Source organism: Trachurus japonicus, chromosome 5 (assembly GCF_045865225.1).
Source record: "Trachurus japonicus isolate A0001 chromosome 5, Traja_1.0".
NCBI classification, from domain to species: Eukaryota; Metazoa; Chordata; class Actinopteri; order Carangiformes; family Carangidae; genus Trachurus; species Trachurus japonicus.
In genome coordinates, this window is record NC_140911.1 from 23498979 (window position 1) to 23523288 (window position 24310).

Genomic DNA, 24310 nt, shown 5'->3' on the forward strand with positions numbered 1-24310 from the left:
TGGTTGTGTTACCTCTGAGAGCAGGAAGCACTCAGCTTCATTATGAAAAGTGTCCAACAGCAGTGTCAGAGCCTCCCTGAAAAACATGGAAAAGTTCAAATTAGACAAAATTAGTCGTTTAATTTTTGTCTCGTCTACTTTATAATGTGTTTGATTACTTGTGCTGAACATTACAACATTCAAATAACAATCAATTAAGTGAAGCATCAGGTTTCCCAATTCTACCAATAAGGTGAGCCTCCCGCCCCCTCACCTGGTGACAGTCTGTTTGATTGGACGCTCCTGCAGCAGGATGGCGTGGTTCATGGTGGACGCCGTCTCATCGTCTTCTTTCTGTCAATTGGGACATTTTTATTTTAAATACCACGTTTACAAATGTCAAGATTAGAAAATAAAGAAAAGAAGTGAAGATATATAAACTATAGGGCAAATATCCATTTAGGGAAAACTAAGAAAGGACACAGACCATATCTAATATATACACACAACTTAAAAAAGAATGAAACTTCTAAATGAAATAAAGTACTGCACAAGGCATCAAGCAGAGATTATTGAACTGGCTCTTCTGATGGCTGGTCTTTGGTGTCAGGTCATGTCTTCAGCAATAGAGGACAGACACTGACGTCACCTGGCACCAATGACAAACCAACAGCAGAGGGTCTCTTCAGTTCCTGCTTTTCACCTGCAGGTGTCAGACTTAACATACCTCAGACTGAGAAAACAAGAATTTGAGAAAATGCTGTTTTGAGACCACTTTCCTTTCCTTTCACCAATATTTTCACTGCACCTGAACTCACCATCTCTGCTGGAGAACAGAAACCATGACAGACTGACTGTTTTGAAAGACAAACACCTCTGATCCTCTACTGTGTTGTGTTTGAGCTAATGAGACCTGATAATAACACTGAGGGTAAGTGTATATGTGCCTCTGTGTGTATATTCAGGCCCACTGTTTGTGTTGAGCCGTGTCTCTGTTTGTGTGTTCATGGGTAGTTGTGTAGGTTTAGAGCCGAGGCCTGTTCACCATTACTGAGGATGTCGCCCCCTTGGACAAACTACACATCCACAGGGAGACTGTGATTGGTCGTCTGGGTTGTTTGTGTTTTCTCCCACTAGTGATACTGTGAAAGGAGGTCATGATGAACCTACAGAGGATCTGCAGCTCCTCGCAGCTTTACAGAGCATGATAGAGAGTTTCAGCTCATTGTTTATCTGCCAAGACACAACTTTATTGTTCTAGTCAGCAGATGTTTCCAGAGAAACAGCTGTAAAAAGCCACTGTCCACTTCCAGTTGGCAGGTGGTGGAGATACGGTGGCCCTGAGAGCTCAACACACTGCAACTTAAGAAAACACATACTTGAACATGCTGCAAAAACTGCAAAAAAAAACCCACCAGGACACAAAAAAGGTGTCTACCAGTCTACCAGTGCACATAAACCTCACAAACACACAAACTCATGTGTTTAAAGCTGAAGTGTGTTGAGTTTTCAGGGCCACCGTATGGAGATAGTGGAGAAATAAGCAGCTAAAGGGCCAGATGTTCTTTCTCTTGAGGAGCTGGTGGAGACCAAACACAGAGCTAAAAGAGAGGGATGCTGGATACAAAAACCTCAACACATGAATTATCATGTTAATGCAAAACTGCTGAGTGTGGAAACTGTAAACTGGTAAAGAAAAAGTGACGACCTGTCAGTGCTGTGTTCACCGGTGACAATGTGCATGTGTATGTGATCTAACCGTGCGGGACAGCTCCGTGTTGATGTCTGATCTCCTGGTGAGAAAAAGGCGTACATCCCAGTCGAACTTCAGACACTGCTGAACAAACTCCAGGCTGGCCAGAGTCTGAGAGCTGAGAGACAGAGACAGAGATGAAGTCAGTCTTGTAGTTATTGTACACAACAAACAGCACTCCTCTGAAGTGTGAAAACACTTTTAGTACAACACGTTCTGAAAATGCTGAACTGAAACCCTCCACTAATAGTAAAAGAAGAGGTTTCATAAACAAGACGTTCAGACTGAACCTTTAGTGAAGTCATAATAATTCATCAGAGAAATGAATTTGTAGAGAATCAGATTTAATAAAAACACGGTCTGTTGTAACGCCAGCTGCAGGTCACTTCTGCTCTTCTCTGTGTCGTTTTTCTTTGTCTGTATCTGCTGTATGAAAAGAGGCCAAATCAGCTGTCATCAGCTCCTGTTTGCAGTGTCGTCATGGCAACACAGATGCAGATACCTATCACTGAGATACTGTGAAGCTGAGGGAAAATTAAAAACACATTGATTCTGAATGAGGTTCTGCTTTCTCTCTCTCTCTCTGGTTCCTACGTGGAGGTTTATCCTGGATGTAAATCAGAGATGACGACGTCCTGGTGGATGGAGGTCACAACGAATCACATCAATACCTGCGTTTCATGCTTGTGTGTTGTGGAGGATTTTAGCTTTTTGTCCTCAACGGCCACCGTAGGTGACAGACAGAACAGACATACAGTACAGACATCGGCAGCACAAACAGAGCTGTTTGCTGCCGTAGGAATCAGATGATAAACAGTTTTCACAGTTATTGTTTCAGTGCAGGAAGTTCAGTCATCCTAACACAGCTACAGGTTATCAGGCTTAAACACACTTCCACAGGACACACACACACACACACACACACACACTAAGTACAGCAGCTCCTCTCTGGGGATTCAGTTATTAATATCAGGCGTGGGCAGGGCTGCAGCTGGTGTGTGTCGGTCTGTGCTTGTGTTCGTATCCTTGTGAGGACGTGCTGTCTGGTCCTCTCACCTTCAAACAACTGTTTGATTCCAGCTGTCGGGTTAGAACCAGGTTTAGCTTTGGGGATGGGAGTACATGGTCTCACTGAGGGTCCTCACATGTGTAGCAGGACAAATGCCTGTGTGTGAGCTGTGCTGTGTGTTTGTGTTGTGTGAACAGCAGTGGTGCTGGTTTAGCAGCAGCCACAGCTCAGCTGCACTATGTTATTATGAGTCTGCACCACAGACCACAGATCAGTGTTACTGTTGTTTTAATACTCTGGTGTTTCCCGACCGGTCCAGCTGACGGACAGGACGCGTCCGCCTCTCTGCTACAGTCTTGCTTTGATTTACTCAGTGAAATGTCTCTTAATACTGTCTCCCAGCTAATAAAAACATCATGATCATCTCTTCTAGTCTGACAGGCAGGAGAACCTGCAGTCTGAAGAAATGACTGACAACTCATCTGCATGTTTTAGGTAAAAATCTGCAAAGAAATAACATTTGAACAAATAAATATTAGATGAAATTGTACATCACTGATTTCAAGAGAATATTATCATATTGTGTACAATATTAAAGGGGAACTATGCAAGTTATTTTATATTTCTTATCATATGTTTATCAAGCTTTTTGTATTGCATTGTACAATGTTAAATCATGTTAAACCATGTTTGTATTTATTATGTATGAACGACTTTTGTACCTCACAAATGTATGCTCATTAGCTTAGAACTGTAGTCGGAGAATGCCACCCTACAAGCCCCTGGAGGGTTTTTTGGCATTCCCCTTCACATTGTTTTGGATTTTATATGTTATATCTTTTTTAACTTTGATATGTGAAAATAAATAAATAAACAAATGAACAAAGTCTGGTCGCTTTTTGTTGTTTTGGTCAGTTTTTTTCTCTATAGAGTGCATATTTTCACTGTTGTAAAAACTCCCAGCTAACCCTCCTCCCTGCCCCCCTGGCCATGTGCATTTGTTTTCAACGAACATTTGTCAGAACATACAAAACAACTTAAAAGATTTCAAGTCAGGGAAATATGATACGATACGATACGATACGATACGATACGATACGATACGATACGATACGATACAAGGCTGCACAATAATGCTTGAGCAACGTTTATTTTTCTGTGTCATGGCTGCACACACTGATTCAATCTAGTTTCATTTGACAGAAATGCTCAAGAAAACTCCTCATTCTTCTATTCCAAAGTTTATCTTGTTTCAAAAACCCACAGCATTAGAGCAGGTTGTGTCCGTCAGCAGCTCCACCCGCAGGAGGAACTGACAGTGCAGTTTGATTATTGAACACACCAAATGTTGTGAAACTGACTTGGTGGTGAAAATTTGCCATTCAAGCAAGAAAAGCACAGAGAGACGAACCACAGATAGGAGGCCGTGGAGGAGGAGGAGGGGGGGTTTCCATCAGAGCCGCAGACAGAGCTGAGTCTTCGTCTGAGTCACAGAGACGACAACCACGACCGATAAAACATGTCATCGATACGCATCAATCAAATAATAAAGGGTCCTCCACATAATGTATCCAGCAGTAGGAGGAGTTTCATAAATATGACTCAAACATCATGTTTAGATGTTTGTGTGCAAGACAGAGGTATGATGAAAATGAATAATTATCTGCAGCTGGGAAGCTGTCGGTGTTACACACACTGACTCATACAGATGTGAACTGTAAGAAGCAGATGTCTCAAACTAAATCAGATTGGAGAGACAGTTTCAGTTTGATAACTGGTTTCAGCAGCACAGGCGAGTCTGACTCAAACTAAATCCACTTCTCTGTTTGTGTTTCTGGCCATGAAACCTGCAAACAGCAGCTATCAGCTCTTTGTTTGGTTTGTGATGTAATGTGATCGATCGGTTCAGATCAAACCTGGGGTTAGTAGTCCAGGAAACAGCAGCAGCAGCTTCGTACATGTCACAGTTCGTCTCAAAAATCTTTTAATAGCTCAAGGGCAGGGGTCAAAAACACAGAGTGTCTCGACATGAATCTGTTCAGACCTGGTTCAGCTCTGGGGGTTTGTGAAATTGGTGAAAGGTTCTTACTTGTTGAAGAACTCATCATGGCCGCAGACTTTCAGCACATAATCGTCCACGTTCAGATGATCCAGATCATCCTGAGCGTAACACAGGGTCTGATAGATCAGCAGATCCACCGTGGACGAGCCTCGTGGAGAGAGAGAGACAGAGAGTTTTTATTATCACAGATCTGATGTTAAGTCATGCCTCGGTTGAAGAACTGAAAAAACATTAACTTGTAAATTATGATTTCTTTTCAAATAATAGTTTCCTTTTGTCAACATATTCTGACTTTCACTTCATTAGACTTTTATTCTGAGATGCCAGTCAGCAGTAACATTGTGGTGGGTAACTGAAAAGTGGAAGTTGAGTTTTGTTTTCAGCCAAATCAAACATGTGACTGCAACACAGTCTCTTACCATCACAGGTAAAGGTGAGCGGTTCTCTGAAGTGCTGACTGATGACCGTGACCTTCACACTGACCCCCAGACCCTGATGAAGCTCCTCCAGACCGACCGAGGGCGACCAAACGAAGCCGGCATTCTTCGACTGGTCAGTGAACGGGTAAGCCGAACGTAAACTGGGACACGGACAGACAGAGGTTTTACTAACGGTGACGCAGAGTAAATGTCAGGAGACAACCATTTATGTGTGAGGCACCACAGAGGTCTCCGAGTTACAGGTAATGTCCTCAAGTCGTCTCATTTCAACATTTTCAAGCTCCAAAAGGGTAAAACTATCTCGTCTTTACACAAAAAACAAAAATTGGAGGTAATTACACAGCTGTTACATAGTACAAAAACACACTGTAACACTTATACTGGAACATGAGAATGAATCCCATATGCTGATAATGATGCAACTAAAAATTAAAATGTACTGTGCTGTTAGTGTCACTGTCTTTTATCAGTCCAATGTCAGTATTAAAGCTCCATATTTTATTTACATTCTTCCAGTGTGTTATCTGAAGTATTCACAAAACTAAATCATCTCAGTGTAGTTTTACATTTCCTCTCTCAGCTTCTCTTAGGAGCTCTAGTAACAACAGATCGGTGTCAGCCAATCAGAGGAGAGGAGAGTCTGACTGTGCACCATCCTTTTTGATGGTGGGTCCAGGTGGGCGGGGCTTGGTGACTGCTTTGTTGTGCGTGCGTGCGTGCGTGCGTGCGTGCGTGCGTGCGTGCGTGCGTGCATGTTACTCACATATCCAGCATGTGACAGAAAGCTGCAACTTCCTCATCTCTCTCCTCTGACACCTGGAACAGTTCATATCCAAATCCATTCATCCTGGAGCGCAGGGACACCTGTCAATCACACACAGAGCCATCCACCAATCAGAGGACAGTGACCTGCCAGAACTAGCCAATCAGAGGACAGGTCCCTCGGAGGGCTGGAAGATGAACGTGTGTGCAGACTCTTATTTTGTAGTGCAAGTGACAGTGACTTGACTTGTCAGACACAAATATCTACATGATTTCTCCTTCTAATGAAAACAACCTGCAGTTACCGGCATTAATTGATAATACATTGAACAGAATATGAATAAATACAAACACAAGTAATCAATACATTAAAATATAAACAGTCTTGTGCTGTAGTTCAGATGATACAGCATAAATGCAGAGTGCAGGTTTTTATTGAAGTGCTGATGTTTGCTTATTTTAAAAGGAAACAGACGCAAAAAGATGCACATCCTCATTATCATTATTATTTGGACAGTGAAAATACGAACACAGCTGCTGCGTGTTGGTGAATAAGATCTATGAATACAGCTGTAACACACTGTGAGAGTGAATTATTTTATGTGTCAGGTCTCTGTTTAAGACCAACAGACACAACGGGAAATGTGAGGCAGCTGGAGGAGGCCGATCAGCTCTGAGCAGCTTATCCCTCAAGTCCAGGAATGATAAAAAAAAAAAAGAAGGAAAAAAAACCCAACAACAAATAAACTTTTAAAATATGAGTAAAACAGACATTTAGTCTCAAGTTCTGTAGCTTTCTTTGAATGTGAAATAGGGGTGGGCGATATGGCAAAAATATCATATCACGATTTTTTTTAAATGAAGTCACGATTTCGATTTCATCACGATCTTAAATTGAAAAAAAGGAAAAATAGACTATTTAGGCCAAAGAACCTTTCTGAATAGATTTTAATCTAAATAGTTGCAGTTTTGCCAACATGTGCAAACAACGTAAACATAGTAAAAGGTAAACAACAACACTCTGATAAAGTGGACTCTTGCAACATAAAAGGTAGCTTTCAATAAACATGAAAGTAAAATATCAATGAAGACATTACTGTTTGTTTTATTCAACACAGTCATTTTAACAGGATTTTAAGTATATCAAAACACTAAATAGCTGATTGAAAAGGGTCAAATAAAGTAACTGTTGTTATCTCTTTTAGCAAACTTTGCAAATGTCCTTTGTTTGCGCTTTGCAGCATAGAACTGCAATTTATAGAATGTGCCCCTGACGATCCTACGATCTCTGCACTTTGGCAGATCGTACATGCTCTAATCCTTCACAATCTAATATCGCCATATCGCCCACCCCTAATGTGAAACATCATTTGTTGCTTTTAAGGTTCTCTGCCAGTGCAGCTGATCACTCATGAACCTGGGTTGATGGTGATTTTGTCATGAAACAATGAATTCATCTGCAGAGCTGCGGCCTGGGACAAACTTCTGCTCAGCATCAAGTTTACAACAACAGAGCAAGAGGAGACTGAAACCATCAACGTCTTTCGTCGAGGTTCATCTCTCCCTGGTTAAACACATGATAAACTAATTTGATGTGTGAAGACAAAGTCGAAAACAAATTAAATGCATCACTGAAAATTTGTTTTAACTTAATTGCGAAAGAAGGGTTGTTTACACTGTATATTCACAGTGACCTTCAGCCTTCAGAGCCGTGAGCTGCTCAGCCAAACAAAGAGCCAGAGTGTAAAGATAACAGATGAGGAAAAGGAGTAACGAATGCTGCTGGATCATCTCCAGGATGTGATGCAGCCACTTCCTGTTTACGCCGGGTGTGTACGAGGATTCGCTCAGATACAGATACATCATCGCTCCATTGATCCTGGAGGCTGGATGTCGCTCCACAGCAGCGCTGATGTGTCGTGTTGTGTGTTTTGTCATGTCGTGTCGCACTGAGCCTGCTGCCCGTCGACCTGTTTTGTTGCTGCCGTTAATCTCACTGTCGTCATGGTTTTAGATTACAGCTGTTGAACCGGTCTGACTCCTGCTGACACAGCTAATCGCTGTCAAACTGTTGCAGCCCTTATAAGTTTCAACTGTCAACGGTGAAATGTCAGGAGATGTTTTCACTCCGTTTACTTATGCAAAGGACAAATACATGTGAAACGTGACACAGCTGGTAACTGAACCTCAGCGGTCTGACTGCAGACTGAGGTCACGAGGTGTAAATTATCAGAAACCAAAGCTGATTCATTCTTCATGACTTTGTCTTGGATAAAATCCTGATTTAAATCACAATTACACTGTAAATCCTCTTTGACGCAGACAAAGTTGCTGACATTTCACACCGCAACACATTTGTCTTTTTAGATTTAGGTTAGATTGAAATCAGAAATGAGAATGAATATAAAATGTTTTTCCTGTATCTCTTTTTAAAAGACTGATTATATAAATTAAAGGGACTACGAGGACTTTCGGAAAAAGAAGTGTTTTCACACTACATTTCCCATGAGCCTCCGTGCGCATGGTGAAATTCTTGGACCGGCGAAAGCGATAACATTTGCCAAGAATGTTTTCATTAATCTAGAACAAAAGTCGGAGGTTGGAGGACGATCAGATACCGTCGTAGTTCCGACCATAAACGATGCCAACTAGCGATCCGGCGGCGTTATTCCCATGACCCGCCGGGCAGCGTCCGGGAAACCGAAAGTAGGAAATGCTGGGCGAGCCGACCACTAAATAATAATATCAAAATAACTATAAAGACAAAACGATATATTTATCGAAAATGGACCCATTAACAAGTGGTAACGTAGATTCATCCACATTAATATGAGACTCGTATAACCAAAAGCAAACTGCTCGGGGTCTCTTAAAGTGCTGTCAATATTCAAGATAGGACTTTTTAATCCCAAATGAAATTCTTTTTAAATCTAAGACAACTCCACAGGTTCTTACCGGGTCTGCAGACACCCGCCGCTGGTTCTTGTTGCTCTTGGGAACAGGTACGTACGTCCTGGGCGGCACCTGCGGGGGGAGGGTCTTGCTCCGAGCCACGGGCTTCCCCGATTGGTCCCCGTTGGCCCTGCGGCCCCGGGGCCCGCTCTGCCGACTCTCGTTGAGTCTGGACAGAGAGTCGTTGATGTTGTCGTAGTTCAGCTCTCCTGAGGTCACTTTGGGCTGGTCCACTTCCGGCGTGAACAGGTTCACATCCCGGGGCACGGTGGACCCTCGAGGGGGCAGGAAGGGGTTCTCCGACCCGGACGACTGAGGGATGGGGTTTCTCGGTGGGATGGCGGGGGGGGCGTCATCTGGAAGAGAGGGGAATCCTTTGGAGAGAAACCCTGATCCAGATCCCAGCGAGTCCCCGAGGCTGGAGCCTGAGTAGTCTCTGAACTTGCTGAGCTCGGGACTGTCCAGGATGTAGAGGGACTCCTTGACGTAGCCCGGCTGAGGGGGCAGCGCCCTGGCTGGGATGGAATGTGGGGACTGGGACCCTCCCGGCTGGTTCAGTGAGGGGTCGGATCCAGAGAGACCCCTCAGCAGGCTCCCCTCCGTGGGGGCAGGGATGGGCTGGCTGGGAGTGGGTCTGGGGCGTTCGATGGAGGGATTCGGGGTCTTGGAGCGGGTCTGAGCGGGGGCTCTGGATCCCCCCGGACTGATTCCTGGCCCGCTCTTGTCCTGTTTGAGTCTGGAGAGGGCGTCGTACTCCATCTGCAGCGCCTCGGCCAGGACCAGCTCCTTCTGGCTGATGCCCAGAGCCTCCAGGCAGCCCCAGCCCGCCTCGCTGCCCTCCTTCTGGGTCTGAGCCGCCGACATGCCGCCTCCTCAGCGGAGACGGAGCAGGAGGAAGGGAAGAGCTCGGCTGCTGCTAGAAGAAGCAGCCAGGACTCATGGAGCTACCGAAAATCAGCTGAGGACAGAGAGGAGAGACGGAGAGAGGAGATGAAGGACAAAAACAAATAATAAATGCATCGATCAGTACATCACAAGCTTCAAGAGCTGAGGATAAAAACGTATCAATGAATCTGTAGATCATGGAATTTTATCAATTTGCTCAGTTTATAATCTGTTATTACAATTTTATTTTATTTCTACTCATTTATGTGTGATTGTAAGAGGGGAGAGATGTTGTATACTGCTCTAACATACTCTTGAAGTCTTGATAAAGGTATTGTTTAGAAAATGAAAACAGTCTCCAGCAAAAACATAAAGACACCACAACCAGTGATATCCTAGAATTAGGTAAAGATATACAGATGTGCAGTCTAAAAAGAGAAACCAAAAATGAGTGGAGCTCTGGTTCTGCTTTGAGCAGCACTTAATATTTATTGTGAAGGAATTTACGTCTGGAGTTAATTTGATTTCAGTTGGTGTGATCTGTTCCAGAGCCGACTCTTTATGGAGAAAGCTCATTTCTACATATCACAGTTAGCACTCACCACACTCCTCCTGATTACTGTTAATGTAAGAAATGTGTAGTTTTTTGGGTCCGGCGCTGATATTTCACTGTTTAAGCAATAAATAACTTTTATTATTTGAAACGGGTTCAGTTCAGCACTGCAGTAAACTACTGATGTTATTTTTCTCTAGTGGATCGACCAACACAAGGACATCATTTCTAAATTAAACTGAAACAGATTGAACAGTCAGGCCCCAAAGTCATGACATATCAAAGTCTTCTTCACTATATTTTTCTGGCATATTATTTCTTCTCAGGTGAACTGTCACTTTGACACAACCATAACACAAGGGGTGACCTACCTAAAATTTAACAGAACATGACTGATCAAGTAAAACTCAACCATTTCACTTCCAAATAACCAATTTTCCAGTTTCAACATGATGATGGAGTCATATCAAACCAGATTTCAAAACAAACTGTTCGGACAAAAACTGGTCAAATCTGAATTTCTCCTACAAGTTATTATTACATAACCTCAACTTCGGTGTTAAATCTGACGTCAGGATGATTCATGACACACCCAGTCAGATACAGTGAGGTTCAGTCTTCAGCCTCCTCATCCTCAGTGCTACTGACAGCAGAGCGTGTCTGTCAGACTGAAACATCTCTGCTGTCGTCGTCCCAGTATAAACTTTCACCCAAACTCCCACAGAAGCCCAGCGGAGACTGGATCAGGAACTGACCGACAGAACCTGAGTGTGTCTGCTGCGTGTGAAGGAAGGAAGGAAGGAAGGAAACACAGAAACACAATGAGGAGGAAGCGATGAAACACAGAGGAAATCAAACTGTGAGGATGCAGGAAAAATAACTGCAGAGAAACACCATCAGTGTATTACTGCACAACTGCCGGGCTATTAGGAACTATTGCATAAATAAAGAAAACGGCTGTTTCAACTACAGCTAATTCAACATATCTACACCACAACAAGCATGAGCAGGACAAACATTGATCATTATTTAGTAATCTGACGGGTCGCTGCTCCCTGACCAGCTCCTCTGTCTTTGACTTGGGTCAAACAGAACTGCAACTACTGATCATGATCGACCTGACTGACACTTACTCTTTGTTAATATTTGTCTTTTAACAATGTGACTACTGACATGTCAGCGAAACCTCTTTGAATATCTCAGTCAAATACCATAAATATATGATGTCTGTCACAAAAGCCAAAATTGCAAGTCTAGGAAGAGATTTGATCCACTCTAATTTTATTCATTAAATCTATATTTCACCACAGGGTCTGCATTTATCAGGGCTCCAAACTGCCCCTAAAATTTGAGACAGTGCAAGTAAATGTTTAATCTACTTGCACATGTGAAACCAGATAAATCTGGGGGTTTTTTTAACACTGGTGAAACATGTAAGAGGAGACTGAAAGAATGTGGGTGAGCATCATGAAAGAAAAGGAAATTTTCTGCTTGCGCCCCTAAAATTTTAAGTTAGGGGCCAGTGTGCTCCTATAGTGAAAAAAAGTTAGTCTGGAGCCCTGTTTATATTAATCAGAGATATCCAACATGGTACAGACAAGGGCTTGTTCATTCTGGTTTGACCTGAGTGACATTATGGCAAAACTAATTTACCTTCCCATTAAAACCACAAATCTGCTTACTGGAGAACTTTACAACCATTAGTGCACATTTAAACCCCGAGAGGATTCACTGTCAGGAAGTGCATTTATAGCAATGATGTGGCAAATCAGATTCCCATCTCCCTGTTGCAGATTTCTGCAAATGAATAGTTGTACTCCAATTATTAATCTTTATTGCAGACACAATAATTGGTCCATATCAACAACAACAAACATGATAAGACAGATTTAAGAAAGAGAGAGAGAGAAAGAGACAGACACACAGATAGAGAATCAACTCTCCACATAAGTCATAAGCAGGCTATCCCAGCAGTGTTTTCTAATTGAAGAGATCACATTGACAATGACTAAGAAAAGAATATTACACCTTTCTTGAGATTTTGCAGCCCTGTTGAGCCAAATGGCCGCCTTTCCAACTCTCATAGCCAATGTGATATAGCAAGGTTACATCACAGATACATGATTGTCAGGATGCTACATTGCCTCTTTTTTTTCTCAAAAATGTCCAACCGTTTTTGATCAGGGTCTTCCTCAGTTTATCAGGGTGTATACAGGTCAGGGGAGAAATTTGGTGTTGTAAGTGTATATATGTTTTGTTTAACTGAAAATCTGAAAATAGAGGAAAGTCCTGTCCGACCACAATGAGCTGTCTGATGTTTGATCAGCTGTCAAACAACCTCATGCGAGCCTTCATCAACTAATCTGAACAATCGCCCTCTGATATAATCTCAACATATCAGATCTTCGGACCATCAGGCAGGGAAATGTAACGTCTTTAGCGTCTTTAGGCTCCGCCTCCCACAAAGTTCACTGTAATTCAGAGTAATTTTCATTGAAACCCGATGAGATGGCCAGAATGTCCTTCATGTGAGGGATTCAAATGTGTCAGTGTGTAATCAGCCCATCAGACAGTCTGCGGCTTCTTAAACCCCCCGAGGGTCATGATCGACACACACGCAGCAGTGTTGGGGGTGGGGAGGGACAGAGCAGAGGCTGCTGGGAAGAGAGGAGATGACACCAACACCCCACAGAGACAGATAAACCCTGACAGACACTCCACAAACCAGCTGTGGCCCAGTTTTACACATGCTAACACACATCAGATAGCGGTGTGGACAGAGAACTGGTCGGACTGGTTGGGCTGTACTGGACCAACAGGAACGGTGCAGGATGTTTGAATTTACAGTCAAACTGTGAGAAACAGCTGAGGACTGGTGGATTATTCACATCCCCAGTTTATCGATGTGTTGATTACTTGAATTGCATTTGAATCAATTTAGTTGATCAACCTACTCCATTAACTGTTTTGATAACTTATTCATTGTTTTAGCTTCATTGAATTTTCTCTTGTCTGTAACTGAACATCTAATGATCCATTAATTATTTGAAACAATATCATGCAATTTTCTGTATATTAACAAACATATACATGTAGAAGCAAAGAATAAACCTCAGCATCATGTCTCCAGATATCTTGTTCTATCTTAAACTCAAAGTTTAGTTTAGTGTGAAAAATAGTCAATTTGAGATCATGGAAGTATCAAACACTGAGTATTTGGTACAGCTTCCCCACTAGCATGATGTCAGCGAGGAAGCTGTTGGGTTGGGCCTAAGTGAAAGAGAGTTGGAAAAGGTCATTTGAAAATGTAGAAGGAGGGCTGTGACGTCCTCAACTCTGGTGTCCATCCAAAATAAAGCTCCGAACCAAGAGAGAAAACAGGCGCCAGAACTTCACTTTGTATTTTGTAGTTATTTGAAATTCAGGATGATCTGGAGTCTGGAGTCTCTCTCCACTGACCTCTGTCTGTATGAGCAGGTCTGACATCAGTGCAATGACTGGTTAGAGTAAACACCAAGCACAACAGACTGTCCACTCCCACTCCCACATTAAAGCAGTTAGCAACACCAGCACCAACCTAAAACTGGACTTCACCACTGTGTTAAAACAGCAAAGCTGACAACACAGAAGCATTGAGGGACACAGTAAGAACCAAAAACCTAAAATACACTAACAATTAGAGCGAACTCTGTGCTGCTGACTGTAAATTACTAATCCTTCTCACTTTTCTTTTCCAAACAAACAAACAAAAAAAGCCTAAAATGTAGAGTTACTGAACGTCAGTGTGTTTGATCAGGAACACACACAAAAAAAGCTGTATGTCATACAGAAAAACAAAACCCAGTGCGGTGCCATGTTTGAAATGTTAAATTGTTAGCTATAGCATATAATGTTATGTTGTATTTATTACAGTTAGAAAGTTTGGAAAAGAAAACATGTTTTCAAAGACATTGTTAGACTGGTATTTGTATGTACTCGTATTAACTACTCAATGTAAGTACTTGTACTCAGTCTGAAAAAGTGGCATTGGTGATGCCCTTGTAAATGTTGAGGCACAGCTGGGTGTTTCAGATATGACAGTGTTTGTGGACGTCAGACAGACTCATCAGAACGAGAAGAGAGCCCAGTCTGTCTAAAAACAACCCCCCACCACACAGACTATACCCTTTCAATCAGAGGGCGGAGGAGAGAACAAAGAGCTGATGTCAGTGTGTCATGTGATCGAGGTCAGACTTTCACTGGCGAACCCCCCCGAGACCCACAAAGTGGGGGTGGGATCGCTGTCACCCTCCAAAACGCCCGCCCACTGTCATCAACACACACATGTCTGGTTTCATCCAGATGGAGCTCAGATTTTAACAGAGTTTACAGAAAATGGTCCAAAGTAAGAGATGAGTCAAGTCTATAAAAGCTGCTGCTAGTCTGAGCCGAGATTAGAGCTGAACTATTAACCCTCTGGAGGCCATTTTCATTGTTCTTCATGCGTTAATCTCTGTCTTTGTGTGACACATTTGTAACACGTGCATTGCACCCCTACTTCCAACACAAACTCCACTGTAAACTGGACAAATCATAAAATGCTAGTAACAGAAGATATATGAAAATGTTCGTATATGTTCGGATGTTTAGTCATAATCAATTGAATAATTATTTTACAACGACTCAAAGTCTTAAAAATTATTGTTCTGGGCTAATTTCTGTGTCTTTTTCACTCAAACGTGAAAGAAATAACGAAATCTGAGTAATTGTCCCACATCAACTGAAGTCGTCAGCTGGTCTCTAGTTATTTATGTGTAAACAAAGCAGTGGTGACAAACTGACTCGGGTTTCAATAAAAACTTTATCAAAATTACAATATGGTCAAGTGCAATATCCAAACTGTAAGAGCTGCAACTTTTTTGTTGAAGGTAAAATGTGCCATAACACGCCATAACTGAAGAATGGTGCTACAGAGACGACTACAGACTAAAGATCATATCCTCAGACACAAAGGAACAGTAAGCCTAACCCAACCCTGTTTGGCACAAGACTGAACCCAAATCACATCATCATTATTCTTCTGAAAAATTACCCATCAACCGAAATCAGCTTTCATAACACAAACATAATATCTGCCAAAATATTACAATTTGGATTTCTTGCATATTGTTCAGACTAATGGAGCCGATTTTCAAGTTGCTGCCATTAAATCACTGCAGAGGAAGATGAGGTCAAAGAGAGAAGCTGCAGGCAAGCTCAGCCGATGGAAAGCCACGTGGAAAACATGATGGAAATCTGACATCTCTGTTTGTTTCATGGACTCATGTGAGGAAATGTCCAGTCTCTCCTCGTCAGCGTTTATTCTTTCAAGTGTGTTTCATCCTCTCGGCTACTGTTAACACAACAGGAAGCAGATATTTAGACTCGTTTCCAGTGTTTCCACTCAGGCTCTGTGCGCCACATTGATCATGCACATAAAAACCTGAGTCGTTCAAAGTCTTCAAAGCGAAATGAAAATCTGTCAAACAGCCCAGGATTACAGCTGTGACAGACGATGAGCTCAAAGGCTGAGTCTGTAAAATACTGTCAACTCTGACCTTCAGCAGCCTGAGAGAAGAGTCTGTGACCGAGCGACAAGATAATGTGGGTTTATATGACTTTGTTTCACTCCTACCAGACAAAAGACTTCACAATGACGACTTTCTTCTTTTTCATAGCGCGCTCCGTCATATCCTCTGTTCAGTACAGTAGTCTGAGGCCCTGCTGTCTCCAAACCAGGCCTCTGTAGTGCAGCAGTGTACTCCCTGATTGAGCTGCTTTATATAAGGATTGGATGGTGACATACAGATGATAGGCCCGAGCTATATCTTCCAAAGGTGAGATTTCTACTTTACGAAAGAGGGACGACTTCCCTGCAAGAGAAGATTTTCATTTCTGCACCACAGAAAAGAAACAGCGGACCATGACATATATGAAGTTATGCAAGTCAGCTAGGTATGTACAGCTAATGTCAGCGCAGCTAATGCTACTACAACTAATGCCACTGTAACTAATGCTACTGCAGCTAATGCCACTGTAACTAATCTTACAGCTGCAGGTACTGTAATGTCGCTGTGACTAATGCTACTGAAACTAATGCCACTGTAACTAATTCTACTGAAGCTAATACTACTGTAATTGTTGGCACTGTAGCTAATGTTAGTGTTGTTAATGTCACTGTAATTAACGGTGCTGCTAGCCTGTAGCTAACGCTGGTGTGGCGGAAATGTGGCAGGTGTAGCATATCAAGTTGCTGATTACACGGTGCAGCAGCATGATTACTGCACAGGTGTGCCATAAAAGGTCACTTTGAAATGTGCAGTTTTATCACAGCACACAATGCCACAATGTTGTCGCACATGTTGAGACAGCAAGCATTTAGCACGTTTAGTGTAGCCTAACTGTGACGATGAAACAAACGGTCATTTCATAACCATAATTATTGAGAATACAGAGAATGAGACAGAGACTTTATTGTCAGTGCATATTTCTATGCAACATTGAGAGAGAAGCTGGTTGTTCACTTAGCAAAACAAGCAACAAAAGAAGTATTGCATGTTTTTGTCGAGTATTTCAGCAGATGCTCGGGTATTGATTTATCTGCAGTGATGAAAAACACCTTTGTACGCCACAAAGGGTTCTGTTGTCCTTGAACATGCATAGCTATGGTCAACTGTCCTATTTGCTCAGGTGAGACTGAGAGTCACTGATCAAATTACAAACACTGGTCCTGCATCAGCAAAAACTGAGCAGCTGATTTCTACACCTGCGCTGACAAACCCTCAAAGTCAATATGTTACTCCAACTCCCACGTCTAATATGAACTTTAAACATACGCATGGCTGATTTTATCCTGGACGACTGCGGCTGGGAGATTTACTGGAAATGATGTCATCCCTGACTGGTACCTACTCCCACTGACACATTCATCCTAGCACACTCCCATTCCTTTTGATTCTGATATAAACCCAAACTAATGTGACCTGATATCCCCTCGAACTAATAATTGTGACCAATCTAGTGAAGGGTTCACCATCCATACTGATTCCTCAGTGTTGTGTATGGTTGACTGATGCCTGCTTAAGCATTTTTCCAAGTGGAAAAAGGACTGCGTGCTACACTGAACCTTCAAGGACACACAGACTCACAGACTCTGACCTGTGATCGAAGCCAGAATGGATTAATAATCAAACATTATGACTGTACCTGATGAACAGAGACACACCCACAGACTATGACAGTGGCGCCGCCAGCCGGAATCCTGTACGCACTGTGCGTACAATTTTTTTCATAGGTGGAAAAAAAAAGAAGCAATTTTGTTTATTTTGAGCGGGTGTGATAAAGACGCTTGTTGTTTGTAACAGGCTAAACGTGCTGAGTTCATTGATTGTTAAACCAATCAGTGGAAGCCTAACGTAAAAGCCAGTGATTGTCGTTTACATCATGTCATCTGTCTCTTTTTGATTTCTGGCGCCTATTACACTACCGCTATGTGATGATTACGCCCGGTCCAGTATAGAAATGTCAAAAAGACAGTTGAGCCTTTTCCAGGCATTTAAAAAAAAAAAAGAGATCCAAACCCACGATCACAAACACGCAGCAGAGCAGCGATAATGAAGGTCTCTCCTCTCTAGCTCCAAACTCACTCGTCTGCACCGCGATTATGGACTCATAAGTGCCGATTCCAGGTTGAGCCCCCACTGGGGGAGCCTCGGCCCATCAGCTGTGTGTCTGTGGGTATGTGTAACCCGTATGTGTGTAGCCTGTGTGTGTTAATCTCTCACGCGCTCTGTTAAGATGAATCAACACAAACCGCTGCAGAGCGCGAGCCTGGCACAGAGGTGCGCGCTCTGGCGCATCTGGCACAGTCGGTTAACGGCACCGAAAGGAAACTGGCTCCGCTCCGCGGCTATTTCGCGTCCGACGTCTATGTTAAGCACATGTTGTTATTGATATTGTAGCGTCCGACCCGACGTAACTACAACAACATAACACAAACTTATCTGACAGCTCTCTCACTTTTTCCTCTGCTCCTCCTCACTCACCTACACACACTGTCTTCCTCACACTCACCCCGGCCCCTCAGCTTCTCATCCAACCATACCCTACCTGCCCGTACACATTCACAGTCAGTCAGGAATCACACAACTTAAACATCACAACAACATTACTGCGGGGTCGCAACAATATTTTCAGTTGTGCAGTATATTATGACAAGTCCCATTGCTACGTGGCATGATGGGCACAGCGACCCTCCCTCCCCCCCCCCCCCCGAAAAAAAAATTGTTGCAGCCTATTTGCCGTTTCTGTGCGTACATTGAAATTGAATCCTGGCGGCGCCACTGGACTATGACACTGTTTATTCTCAGTACGTCATCACACCGGTGATCTAACTGTTAAATTTACTGATAAGACTGTAGACTGAGTTGTAACAACTGTGTATTTTGCCTGTACTGATAAAACACTACCTTCCTTTACTGTACACACACACTGAGGGTTTGAGCAGTCTGTCAACAGATTAGTCGATGACTGTTTTAATGAGTTATCAAGACAAACTAGGTGGCTGGAAAAGGGTCACAGTTTTAAAACTGAGCCGTCTACATGGTGCAGAGGTTTTCCTGTTTGTCAACAGCTGGAGCTGCAGCAGCAGCTGTGACACAGATCATGGAGATCAGCAGCGCTAATTCAATCTGATCAAACTCCAACAGAACAGTGTGACTTCCACTTCCTGAGGATGTCATCATCTCAGATGTCTGTCCACAACAAATCTCCATAAAGAAACCCGTTTTTTTAAGAAATCAGATGATGGAGGCTGCAGAGCTCCATTTTGAGTAATCATGTAAAAAAAACCAAATCAAGTTTTTCTCAGTATCTACAAAATCCACTTACTGCAAACAGGAGCTAAGTCCACTATAGTTTGACTGAAGTAGTGACTACCCAACCTGGCTCAGTGTGAGCCATTCAATGACTCACACTGAGAATTTGTAATCTTCATAATTTTTTTTATTTATTTTTTTTAAAACATGATCACACAACAGTTAATTCCCTCCAACAACCACGTGTATTGAATCTGCCCTTGAGCAAGGCATTGATTCATTCACTCAAGTCTGGTTTGTCATATCTGACTGCAGGGAATGAATATTCATCTTTTCATAATACCCATGTTAAAAAAGTGTGTCAGTGGCAGCAGATGTGTTTCATCCATCTCCCTTTGCCTCAGACAGGTGTGTATGACGTCATAGAAAAATGACTGACAAGTGAGCGGTCTACATGCTTGTCTGTTTGTCGTTGTTTACGGTAAATATAGGCCTATCATTTAGATGTAGCTGTAAGTGCAGAAGCGCAGGGCTCAGACTGGGAGAGAGAGAGAGAAACAGGTGACAGAAGTCATTAAATTTGAAGTGAATGGGAGAATTATCAGAGTGGAAATGTGTGTGAACATCCCTGTGACAGCTGCTCCTGCTGCTGCTGCAGCTGCCAGCAGCCTCCCGACTGTCTGCTGCAATGTTTTCAGCCAGCACACTGCCCAGTCCCATGGACACACCGTCAAACCAGACTCCATTCACAAAACCGACACTTTAACGTGGCCTCCTCCTCACCGGCCCATCGTCCACACCGGCTGACATGGATGTTAGAAGCGACATTGCTGCTTTATGCAAAATGACACATGTGTTGTTGGCCTACATCCACTCGCTGTTTACTTTTCTAATAAATACTGTAAACTTTTAAACGTTTTATTTCTTACCGGGGTTTTTCCACCGCAGCCTGCCACGGAGGGCGGTGGCAAACAGCCTGAACCACTCAGAAACCTGGAATAAAATCTAGCCTACTGCAATTTTACTCCTTTTGGTTGAATTACACGTGCGCCGAATTAACCTGCAGATCAAACCCATGTGCAGGGATTTATCAGCCGTGTCCCAGCAGGAAAACAAGCTCACCAAACACCGGGGTTGTTTAAATTGTCGGGTATCTGAATGGACTTTGGTTTGACCTTCCCTCCAAAAAAAAAAAGGCAGGTCTCCTGAAGCAGCGCAGGCTGAGAAACCAGACCTGAACTTCACCGTCCTCCTCGGACACAAACACACCACCATGCCGGACCCTCGGTGCTGGGGTCGCCGCTGCAGCTGCGTCTTCTTACCTGCTCTATGGTCGCCGGGGGCGGGCGGCGGTTGCCATTTTAAAGCGGTTTACTTTTACTGCCAAAAATGATTACATCGATCCCGCTGGCTGCCGATCCCTGGTCGATGCGATATATCCAAACACATGCACGGGCTGCGGTCGCCGGTCCGGGCGGTATCCTCCTCACATTCAGGCGGTAGAACCGGACCCCCGGCCCCGCTGTGTCAGCCTCTGTTGACGGCTGAACAATGCAGCAGCAGCAGCAGCAGCAGCAGCAGCAGCAGCAGCAGCACACGGTGCGAGGCGGTCCGGATGCTCCAGCCTGGTCCCTGGCGGTGGTCGCGGCTTTGCGTCAGCCTCTCCTCGGCAGCAGCAGCGGACCAGCGCCTCCAAGTCAGCCGGTACAAGCACACACAGCTTCCGGCCACGGCTTCAAAATAAAACCAGCTTTTCCCCAAAGAAATTTCAACCCTATCTCATTGTTGTCATCATGTGTGGGCCAGATTAAGATAAGTGCGACAGCTGTCCTCTTTCTACACCAGGCATGACCATGCTCAACTTTGAGTGTAACAAATACTAAACAAAATAAAATCAATTCATACAGGGACGAGATGAGATAAATGGTTACGTTTCCTGAGGCTGCTTCGACCTTTTATTTGTGTGTGTTTTTTTTATTATTATTATTATGTAAATGAAGAGTAGCATCGAGTTAACTTAATTGGCTAGATAGCATCAAAACTTATTTCAGAATAAAATAAAATACAGCCTATAAAATAAAACATGAGGCTATATCAAAACCATAGATCAAAACTAATATAATGTCTGTGACTTGACTGCAAGAAAACTGAGCTTCAGTTCATGGACGAAAGATGACGGACAGCGACACCTGGTGGAATAAACCTTCATTACAGGGTTGCACTTGCAAAAAAAAGTGTGTATCCTTTTTGAAAAAACAAATCCGAAAATTATGTTCTAATAAAATATGTAAAGATTAATTAAAACTGTAAAACCTTACAACTCTTACAACTTATATAGGCTACTGAACTAAAAAAAAATGTGGGCATTTAAATAATTTAGTAGGCCTTACATTCAACATGCTTCAGTTTATAAAAGCTATAGCAAATGTGTAGCCTATAGTGTTTGATGTTGTTTCATTTGTTATAATGAAATATTTCCCTAATAATAAAGCAACAAGCCCGAAGGATTAGTCCTTTATTTCTTCTCATTGTTGATACTTTTCTTTGTCTTTTTCTGGTTTTATTTAGCTGAGTCTGAACATGTTCAGAACAAACTCTCTCTATAAAAACCACATAAAGAAAACATAACAAAGTCAGAAAACAAAATTAATTCGGTTAGTTTTTAATCTTCATTGTTTACAAAGTGAAAGTCTAAGTGATTTCAGTGATTGTACAGTTGACTATGACCGACATAAGGCTTCAGTTACATTTTAATGTGACCTGTGAGAGGAGGATATTTCTGATACATCCAATCATATTAACATCAAAGGCCTCGTATCCCCGGTAACCAATTCTGATTCACTTTATTCTTTCTTGAATACACATCACACAATCCCTTCTTGTTCACCCGTTGAATTGTCATCACATTTTCAGTATCAGAAACAAAAACTTTTTGTGGTTCAGCTGAATATCAATTAGCTGACTTCTTGGTCAAAAAGATGTTGTATTCCCCTGAATAATTCATTAATCTATTTCTCATTTATTTAACTTGTATCATAATAATAATATACAAGAACAGTAACTTGAGGTGTAGAGTTTGACCTTGTAGGTGATGTGTAATGATTATGCATAATTATTAACATCTTGTTATTACAAGAAAAAAATGAATTTTGTAATAATAAAACATAGGATCATCAGATTAATGTAATTAAGCCTTTGTTGTATATAAATAATAAGCGTATTGTTCATTGAGTTTATTGAGTCATACAAATAAAGCAGTCTAAAACTTTCTATGGATGTTATTATGAATGTGATACAATAATAAAACCTTGGTTATAATGCAGCTTGAGTTTGACCCATGAAATCTATATCTTTAGGCACAAGTTCAGTTTGTTCATACAAAATTTTTCATTGTCTTCACCATTCGGAGCTTCTGGATAAAGTCCTGATGAGTGCAACCTTCCTGCTTTTTGAACATGTTCTTGTAGTTACAAGACACATTAATTACAATAATCAAATAGGTTTCACCTGCTTACACGATATGATCTTGAAGAAAAACTCTTTTCTTGTGTGACTGTAGTACTCTTCTAATTTGCATCTGTTGATAATAGCAAATCCCATAAAACAATTAGAACTAAATAAAAATCTTTACATACTTCATGTCATAAATACATTTTAGCATCTTGTAATTACAAAAACAATATTCATAATTATGTTGAGCTTTTTCATAATTGGACATAAATATTGTCTTGTAATTACAAGACTAATTTCACAACTCCTCATTACAAAACAGAAGATAGAAGATTTTTTTAGAGACTTTATTGTCATTGTATTACAAAATACAACCAAATTAGGGTTGTGATTATGATTGATCAAGATTAAGTTCTTATTATTGTTATTGAGATATGAATTATTCAATCATTTAGATACTTTCTATTACTTCCGTATCTTGTCCTACTTATAAATTATTTTGTAATAACAAAATCTTGTATCTTAACATCTTGTCTTGTAATAGCTGTGAAATGCAAGAAGCTTCAGGTTTCTCATGTGTTAGGCTATTCCTTTTTCGGTTTGAGCTTTTTTCTGACACCAATTTGATTTATTTCAGTTTTGTTGAGATCTTGGTGAACAGGTCTAAATACTACAGTACCCATGAGCCTTAGCTGTCATTGGCATAGAAACATGACATGGCTCCACAGCCGCAGATCTTTGTCACTTGTCTCACAGCAGAATCTAATTCAACTGTAAATCTCACCTGACTCCAACATCTCATGTTATATAAGTGCCTAAATGCATCATGGGAGTCTTGGCTGTTGTCTCCCATAAAACTTTTATGTGCATAATTTTTACTGAAGACTTTCCATCAACAAAGTAGTTATTTTCTTACACAAGAAGAAGCGACATCTAAAGTAAGTCCTCACGTGTCACCGTAACGTTGATTGAACATCTTGTGATTTGTCAAAAGTTTTTGAATTTCATCCAACAGTTGCTGATAATTATTCAAATCTACAGGATCTCTAACATCTTTCTGTCCTTCAGTTGTTGAGCAGATCCATGGAGACCGTCCATCACGTACCAAGTGTCCAACACAGAAGAGGTCAAATACTAGTAGGAGCCTGTACCTGTTTCAGGTGGGTTTACCTGAGATAGCAGTTTGTTATGTGTCGCATTTTCAACTCGTCTCTTAAGAGACATCACAGTTGCTCTGTCCAACATCTGGGAAGTGTGTCCTCAGTGTCTTTTCAGTGTGTCCTCTCCATGTCCTGCAAACATGTGGACTCTCCGGTTCTCAGTTCGCTGTCTCCTGGACAACGGAGGTCGAGCCTCTACACCTCCTTCTCCTCTTTACTGTGAAAAGATGTCCGTCTCAGGTTCTCCTTTACTTTGACAAACTCTGGGGCTCTGAGGTTCTCCTCCTGCTCCCTCTCCTGCTGCTTCTCCAGCTGCAACACCAAGACAACAGAACATGAACAACATTTATCTACCCACTCATTTTTGTTCATATCATGCACTGCAACATGAGAAACATGAGTGGTTTCTTTTTTATGTGACAAATCCAGAAAGTTTTTACCACCACTTCAGCTCACATTGAAATATCAGAA

General features: G+C 42.1%; 2 protein-coding genes across 5 annotated transcripts in view; both read right to left on the bottom strand.

The window, feature by feature from the left end:
* The window catches only part of pik3c2b (phosphatidylinositol-4-phosphate 3-kinase, catalytic subunit type 2 beta), a 40491-nt gene extending 19552 nt beyond the window's left edge, over positions 1-20939 (bottom strand). The window contains exons 1-8 of the mRNA XM_085776782.1: positions 20552-20939; positions 8961-9915; positions 6007-6107; positions 5223-5383; positions 4831-4951; positions 1739-1850; positions 254-333; positions 13-76 (exon numbers count right to left, since the gene is read on the bottom strand). Of these exons, the coding sequence (XP_085632908.1) occupies positions 13-76; positions 254-333; positions 1739-1850; positions 4831-4951; positions 5223-5383; positions 6007-6107; positions 8961-9821 (1500 nt within the window). The 5' untranslated portion in view covers positions 9822-9915; positions 20552-20939. The remainder of the gene's footprint in view (positions 1-12; positions 77-253; positions 334-1738; positions 1851-4830; positions 4952-5222; positions 5384-6006; positions 6108-8960; positions 9916-20551) is intronic.
* A 791-nt stretch (positions 20940-21730) lies between these two features.
* LOC146987577 (protein FAM107B) overlaps positions 21731-24310 on the bottom strand; it is a 104030-nt gene continuing 101450 nt past the window's right edge. For all 4 annotated transcript variants that reach the window (XM_085776802.1, XM_085776804.1, XM_085776803.1 and 1 more), the window contains one exon: positions 21731-24151. In XM_085776802.1, coding sequence (XP_085632928.1) covers positions 24035-24151 — 117 coding nt within the window. In that variant the 3' untranslated portion in view covers positions 21731-24034. The remainder of the gene's footprint in view (positions 24152-24310) is intronic.